General features: G+C 35.1%; 1 protein-coding gene across 1 annotated transcript; it reads right to left on the reverse strand.

Moving 5' to 3' along the window:
- Positions 1–1,641: 1,641 nt before the first annotated feature.
- Positions 1,642–6,916, reverse strand: LOC100101222 (AMP-activated protein kinase). The gene is given in 7 exon segments (NM_001099845.1): positions 1,642–1,894; positions 2,543–2,662; positions 3,208–3,325; positions 4,553–4,748; positions 5,198–5,497; positions 5,922–6,227; positions 6,650–6,916. Coding segments are annotated over 7 exon segments (1,560 nt in total).
- Positions 6,917–8,873: the final 1,957 nt, after the last annotated feature.

Raw genomic sequence — 8,873 nt, forward strand, 5'->3', positions numbered from 1 at the left:
CAACAGATGTATAGCTACTATCTCCAAGCACTATTGCTGGTTTCACGCAGTTAGTATTTGGAGATGAGGGAGTAGGGGACAAGAAACGAACGAAAGAAACAAAGTGACCCGTCGCATCTGCGAACTAGGCGAACAAAGTAAATAAATCAACTAAAGTGCAAATAAATCGTTCGTATTAAATTTCACCAAATATGAACGCAGGAAAATCCCACCGTTTCTATGTTTGATTGAATAAATAAACACATTATTGTATCTGTTTACACCCTGTATAATGTATCCCGGAGCCTGATATCAATCATTTCGTAAAAAAAAAAACATTTTAAACGTCACTGAATTATTTTACAAAAGTAATTACTACCGTGCAAAATCACAATTGTATTCCATCAAATTTACATTCACGTTCGAATCTATGATTTATTCACCTTTCTTAACTGTCAGCTTTCTTTTTTTATTAATACAAAAAGGCACTTCCTAACATTCTTTGGTACTAAACATAAAAAAATATGAGGCGTCTTCACGTTAATACTTGATTATTTTTTTTGACGCAAATACTAATGTTTATTTATCATTATTATTATTATTGCTTATCATTTTTTTGTTAAACAAGACTACTCGAAAAGTTAAAATAGTGCATTTAATAATTTAAATAATTAAAATATTAGTGTGTTTAATTATTTTTTTAATTAATTAACAACAATAATATACTGGTGTTTTAAGTTACAGAACGTTTTTTTTTTTTTTTTAATATTTGTTCTGCTCAATAAGCGTAACGTTTTATATTTAAAAAAAAAAAAAAACTTTTTTTTAAGTGCAGTGCTGGCCAAAGTTTATATTATGTCTTGCAACATTTATTAATATACATAATATTCTCAGTTACAAACGTAATTTAAGGATTAGGATAAGAATTTCATAAATAAGTAACTAGATTTCTTTTGACTACATAAGAACAATGAATTCGGATCACGGGCAACTATTATACATTCAATATTTGATCAAACCGTACACGTGTGTGTGGACACCGCACACTTCACACTTTTACGGACCACCGCTTCTCAACCTTCGAAGATTCATTTAGTAAAACAAAATTTAATAAAGACTGACCCGTTAATGTATCACAGATATTAACGCAGCCCCCTCTGAAAGCGAACTTCAAGTTGAGAAGCGACGGATGTATTGGGTTTTAAAACGTGAAACGATTTACAAATCTTATATATAAAAATTAATTGCTGTTCGTTAGTCTCGCTAAAACTCGCGAATGGCTGGATGGCTTTGGCTAATTTTGGTCTTGAATTATTTGTCGAAGTCCAGAGAAGGTTTAAAAGGTAGATAAATATGGTGAAAATGGTCGAATTAAATAAAAATAACAATTTTGTTTTTGCTTTGAAGTGTCCCCCGTCGGACGGATTCCTTTTGTTTCTTTTAAGTTTATTTTATACAAAAGTTTAGGTCTTTTATTTATCGATTGAGGCACTACGAAGTCTGCCGGGTCAGCTAGTAACTGTATAAAGGATCATTGATGCCAAACACCCTAAAATGTTACCTCGCGATCCGAAATTCGATTTAGAATGAGTTCGTTTAATGTTCCATCGACAGGACTAGTCTAGGAGGAGTCGTTACCTGCGAGCATGATGACGTCACAGATTACCGGGCCAGTTGTATGATGAGCGCGGCGCACATCTCGAAGAACTCCATGGTGTGGTGCCCGTGGGGGTGCGGGGAGGGCGGTGGGGGCGGGGGCGGCGGCACCGGGGTCACCGACCCGCCCTCCTCGTCGGACTCCTCTCGTTCGCCCGACAAAGACTTAAAGTCCAGCAGGTACGACTTGTAGTCCACTTGGTACAGCTGTAGCGACATCTTTACGTATTTCTCGGTCATTTTGTTTAAGGTTCGTACTCTGTAAGTATTGTAACATTGTTTTTTTTTTTAAATATCCATTAGAAATTGAACAAAAGAATGCGAAGTGATACGATCAATACCGAGTGAAAAGAGATACTACATAATAATACTTATTATAAACGAGTGAGTATCAAATGACATTTTCTGACATTTCGATTATGATTCTGAGAGCTGTCAATAAAATCATCTGTGATTTAAACTTCTAGGTTATTCTATTCAGTTACGACCATTTCAAGAATGAGATTTTTAAAACTAGTTCATTTTATTTGAAACTGGCATAAAGTTAAAATACTTGATAAAAAAAAAACTAGTTCATCTGTATTGCGTTGTGGTGAATGAGAGTGGACTGTATTTATTAGTTTGATATCTTTATTAATCCATAAGTGACAAATTAAAGATTTATATGAATATATGAAATATGAAATCGATGTGTCGCCCTTGGCGGCTGGAATTGAAAAGGGGAAAAGTGTCATAGCGGATGTCGCTCGTTGTCACTTTTCACGTTCCGAATTCAAACAATCTGTAAATCAGTCCAAAGACACCCAAAGTGACAGACAAAAAAAAAAACCCCACACAAATTGGTATAAAAGAAGATTTTTTGTAAAAGGAAGACGACGAGATAAGTACCTAATAATAATATACATACCTTACGTGGTACGGGTTGATGACCTTCCACTCGTAGTCAAGGGCTTTCATAGCGCGGAACACTTCCAGCATTATGTCGTTGGGTTTGCTCTGTGACCTTATACCCAAGTGCCATTTCGCTCTGAAGATAAATTTTCATAAAAAAAAAATTGGTATACTTTCTTTCCGGTTTTACTCGCAGTGTTCGTCATTTCTTTATTATACCATTTTAAAAACTCTATCGGTGGTAGGACGTCTTGTGAGTCTACATGGGTCTGCACCACCACCCTGCCTGTTTCTGCCGTGAAGCAGTAATGCGTTTCGATTGAAGGGTGGGGCAGCCGTTGTAACTATATTGAGATGATTAATTGTATGTATGTGTGTTTGTGCATATACATATATGTATATATGTGTGTATGTATACATATATATATATATTTCAATGGATTGGTACACCGCGCATAGTTCGTTTCCAAATGATGGTTGTCTGGAAGAGACCGCTCTTAGCGATAAGACGGCCAATTTTACTTTTTTGTATTTAATTTATCGCACTGTTTATTTGTTTTTCGGTGTACCATAAAGAATACTCTCTCTCTACCTCTCTCTCTCTCTCTCTCTCTCTCTCTCTCTACAAGTATCGTTAAAGATGCATGTTAATCTAGTAAAGAACCGATAGGCAGTATTCACCGTTTGACAGGGGTGCCTCTTGCTTTGTCTTGCGGCGGAGGCGCGGTGGAGTCGCGCAGCGGAGCGATACGTTCCGGGTGAGGACGGTTAGTCTCAGTGACAGCGGGCGGAGAGTTGCCTGAAACATAATACAAATATCTATTTGTAAATTTAAAAAAAACTACATACATAAATCGGTTAAAAGGTACACTTTTAGAGGATATGCGGTCTGTGATGATATCATAACAGATATCATAGAATAAAAGTAAAAATAAAACGCTTGGCTTAAAAGTCTCGATACTTAGGCCATAAAACCATTTAAAAAAAATATGCTTTGTGACATATTATTATAAGGAGGGTAGAGGTATGGAGAACCGTCTCATATGGGCGAAGTTTGAATAAGTGCCCCACTTTCAGCACTAAGTAACAGTTCAAAAATCCTCCAGAATGGCGCTAGCATAGGCACAGGGTATGATATGAATTGAGCAGTAGTTAACTGATTGAAGTATGCTGAGTTAGGAAATTTAATATATTTAATGACTAGAGTAGTTAGTGACAGTGTAATATACAAGACCTCACATGTAGTCCAAACTAATTTCGTCAATATAACCTAAAATTATAGCTGTGGTAAAACGTGGAGAAATCGATTGCATTTTCTTATCAGCTTTAGATAAAATACTTTTTGTGATTTTGTAGTGCGAAATCTTATTCTAATAACTTTCAGCGCCTTTTTTAAAATTTACTCGGTTGCTACTATAGCGCCACCGTTATTTAGCAGATTTTAACGGACACTTTTTCACACACAGAGATGGTTCTTCTTAGCTCTACCGTCCATATACTGACTTAAAAGCTATGATAAGGAAAACAATAGTACATTGTGCATCAAGGGAGAACAGTAAGACATTTCCGGGAAACACGCGGGATGAGATGTCCTACTTGTTTCCCGCGGTCCACATACTATTTTTTCTCCTACCAGGCCGAAAGTTCGTGGAGTACCGAGCCGAGGTCCAGGGGCGAAGCTCTGGCTTGCGGAGCCCCACGTACTCATAAAAAAAAAATTAACTGTTTTTTAATTTTTAAATAAACTACTACTAATTGAATAAGAACTGTCTGATGAACTCATCTTTGTTTAATACTTCACTATTAAATTTGATTGACTTTTGTTTATTTCACTTTTACACTAAACACAATATTGAAAATTACCCGAGCACAAGAATGGCGGAGAGTTTTAGGTGCGTGAGAGCAGACGTAGACACTAACGCGCATGCGTACTTGTACCCAGGGAGGAAAAGTTACACTTTCTTCCTTGTACAGCGGGAGGAAAACTGAACTTTCGGTGTAGGTAGGAGAAAAAAAAAACACTTACTGGCCACATAAAAGTCTTTGATTTCAGCTTTAGCAGCTTCATCAGCGATCCTCTTGTTGTCTATGATGAGATGATAGGCTATCGCCAGTTGGTCGTGCGGATCTCCGCTGAGCAGAGCGTTGTGTACCTCATGCTCTTTAACACCAAACTTGTCGCACACCTCGGCAATCGCTTCTGTGTCTATTACACTGCTATCCTGAACATATAAAAGCAATCTATTAATGTGGGGATTGTTCAAATAATTATAATTTTTATGTGTTTTGTCAAAATGCCACACATCATAGCGCAAAATGGCTGCATAAAGTAGTTGACAGATGACAGTTGCTACTGTCAACTTAACAACATTAGCAGCTCTTCCTTGGTTGAAGGTAGCTTCATGACGTGTGGCATATTTGTCGTGAAAATTAGTAGAGCTAATGCTTCGTCATACAACCCTTGGCCGCTTCTAACATCCTTTGTTAGTATTTGACTTGCTTAATGCCAAGATTCTTACATGTCATTTAGCGATTTTAAAAGTCAATAAGATTGATGGATGATATATTTTGATTGATCACTTTAAATTGTTTTATTATTTTCGTGCAGTTTTTTTATTATACTGCAACTTCGATTAATATTTGAAGTATATTTAAAAAAATAGTTTTGTACCTGTTCCACAGGCGACGGAAATAGATACTCAGGCAGATCTTTCAGGAACCAATCGTGTTTCTTTACATCTTCTATAGTGGCCCTCTTCATTGGGTCCACTTGGAGCATCATACACAATAAACTAACAACACTTTTGTTTAAGTACTCGGGGATCGGGAATATTCCAGACTTTATTTTTCTGAATAATGTTGGGACGTGTTCATCGTCAAATGGTAGAGTACCACATAAGAGTGCATAGAGAATAACACCACAAGACCATACATCCACTTCAGGACCTGCATACAATTTGCCTGATATTACCTGTAAACATGTCATTATTACCTAAGATTAATCTGAATGTTCATGAATGACTTTCATGAGGTATTCCACATATAAAACATAACAATATAAATTTTATGTTGTTACTAGTATTGTGAGTGGGTAGCAAAATCAGTAACGGAATTTAGAGTTTGACCTTATCTGGCTTCTCTGGCTATCAGATCTGGCTGCCCTTGTAATCCCACTTTACATTAATTCATACAAATTTATTTTGACAAATCTCCATTCATGCATCTTTGTGCACATTGTCATTAAGTATGTATGTAAATTACTCTTTTTCAAAAATTTATAGACTACGACAGGGGTACTTGATAAGTAACCTATAATCTGATAGCAGCTTGCAAATATTTTGTCAGGTCAATTGTATTTAAGAGATAAAATTGTTTATTCCATTTTATTAAATTACCTCAGGCGCTGCATAGTTTGGTGATCCACAAGAAGTCCTCAGAAACTCTCCATCCATCATCATGTTAGACAGTCCAAAGTCTGCTATTTTCACATGCATATTGTGATCTAACAACAGATTCTCTGGCTTCAAGTCTCTATGTACAATCATATGCCTGTGACAATAATCTACACCGGATATAATTTGTTGAAAGAACCTTCGTGCTTCATGTTCTTGGAGCTTTCCTCGCTTTACAATGTAATCAAAGAGTTCTCCTCCAGAAACATATTCCATAATCATAAATATATCAGTTGGAGTTGATATCACCTGTGAAGTTATATATTATTATTTTATGTAATTTTATCATCACGTTCATAGATGTTAGTTCAGTGTTAACTTATAAAAATTTTAAGGGACCAGAGCATTTCTTATTTTTGTGCAAAGAGAAGAGACAATTGAATACTTCTTTCAATATGTAATTAAATTCTTTTAATTACATGAAACATTTGATAATATTCAAGTTAATCTTTTCCTGACGTTTTTTCTTAGACAGAACTTGTTTTGTATTTTCTTATGTATTTCATTGCACTGTGAATGCAGTTTAGTAACTTAAACAGTTTTTTTAACATTTATGAAATAGTCTATATGAAAATATTTTCTATTATGATATGAGTATCTTTACAAAACATTGTACAAGCCACTTAGTTTGAGTACACAGTGCAAGGTCAACGTAATTAGCTAATGTTTACCTGATATAGCTTGATGATATGCGGATGTCTGAACAACTTGAGGTTTTGGATCTCACGTCTTATCTTTCCCACGACATCTAGAGATTTAATCTTCTGTCTGTTGAGGATTTTAATAGCAACTTTGTGCTTGGTTAGTTGGTGCTCTCCTATTTTAACTTTTCCAAATGTACCTACTCCTAGGGTCGTCCCGAGTGTGTAGTGCCCTATTTTTACAATTGGCTGGCAGTTCGCGCTTGCTGGAACTGGTTTATCAGGCTTCTCTGCCATTTTCTTCGTAATTTTAGTTTTTCTATGGGAAAACTTTACACATTAGGTAAGCACGTGGTTTAGCTTCGTGTTAAGTATTTTTTTTATTTTACACGTTGCAAAATTCGAATAATTTTTGTTATTATTTTTTCTGATTTTATTTCAAATTAATTGCACATATTTTTATAGAAAAACACCAGTTTCATAATGAAAACTGTCACAAATCAGAATTGTCAGATTTAAGTTTTGAGTAGTAGTTACCTATATTTTTCCAAATGAAACGGCAAAGGTGCCAAACAGCCTAATCTTACATTATATATTTTTTTATTAAAAATGATAATATGAAGTGAAATGAAATAAAGTTGATTAATTTGAAACATTAATCAATTGGCATGGAATTAAATAAGATGAGATGTTATGGGATGAAATATAATCTCAATAAAATGGTGGTTATTTACTGAGAATTTTCCAAAGAACTTTTTGAACGATGCCGAGAAGCTACGGCCCGGCCAGTAGTTTTGTTTCATTTTCTCACATTTATGCACTTTCACAGATACTAAACAGATAATAAACCAGCGTTATTACCCATTTAAGCCAAAGAAATATAAATAATAAATTAAAACAATTTCCAACTTCGCTCCTCGTGTTCCCGCCAAAATGTCTGTCAGACAGATTTGATTGACATGAGCAGTTTTCCGATTTGACAGCTAAAGGAAACATAGCACATAGATTGTGGTTTTTCCTGGATTGAGCCATGGAGAGCCAAAAATGGAATAAAATATCTATCTAGGTATTCCACTGGTATTTCCACTGTTTGTCAATTGGACTTCTTTCTTTTTTGTTTACTTGCTATTAAGGAGCTTATTTTCCTGGTCGTATTCTTTATTTCTGAAGGTCGTGCGTGTGCAACAAAAGTTGGTATTTACTTGGCCCATCACCCTTTTGATAAAATTGTCAAGATGCCGACGGGCCACAAGATTATAGTAGCCCACAATCCTTTGGAATCATATTATGGAAAGAGCTTGGTCTTACTGTCTAATTGATCTAAAATAAATCGTTTTTCTTTTAGTAGTACAAGGTATTCAGAGCATCTTTCTCTAACAACACATTTCGAAGGAATCCTCCTTTTTCCACTTAATTACTCGAAAAGTCTACTACTCGCATACTCATATATGAATATCGAGACTAGATGAATGTCCGGATCAGTCTTTTATTGATAATATTGGTGACCTGCAGGTACTTCCAAATACGTGTAAGCTTGTTTGAGTGTCCAGACCAACTTTAGTTACATCAAAAAACTTTTCTTGGAATAGTATTTTTTTTATATTTTGATATTGACAAAACAAAACATAAAGTACAATAATGTAATTGGTATAGGTATCGAGAAGGTGATTAAAGTCTATTACAGATTATTGGAATAAATGAATCATTAAGCGAACATTGATGAAATGTAATGAACGATTTCGCTTATGGTGCAGTTTTACAACCGCGCAACGATTACAATAGACAAAAAGAGTGGTTTGAACGAGTTAAGACAGAGAACAAGAAGAAAATATAATATAAATTTTATCGTGGACTAGCACACGGACTATCTTCTGTTAAGTCGTTACTGTTACCTTTGGTATTACGACGTGAAGGTCGTCACTCATATCGAGACATGAGTTCAGAGCTTCCTTTTTATCGTAATTCAAGGCATCATTACACAATGTCATTCTTTGTTGTCGAAATCATTTAAGAATATGTTTTGGATCAAGTGAGATACATAAATATTTTACATAGAAAGGTGAAGAAATGAATGAATTTGGCCTAATTTTAAAATTTAATTAAATAAAACTGGGAGAAAATTCTTTTTGGATTCTTTCATCAAATGCGTTGAACAATTATTAAACTCCTTAATAGCTCATTGCAGAATGTTGAAACAGTTAATAGTGGGTAAAAAGATGAGTCGCTGATGGCCGTAGACTACCATTTAAAAAAA

This window comes from Bombyx mori, chromosome 16 (genome assembly GCF_030269925.1).
Source record: "Bombyx mori chromosome 16, ASM3026992v2".
Classification (NCBI taxonomy): Eukaryota; Metazoa; Arthropoda; class Insecta; order Lepidoptera; family Bombycidae; genus Bombyx; species Bombyx mori.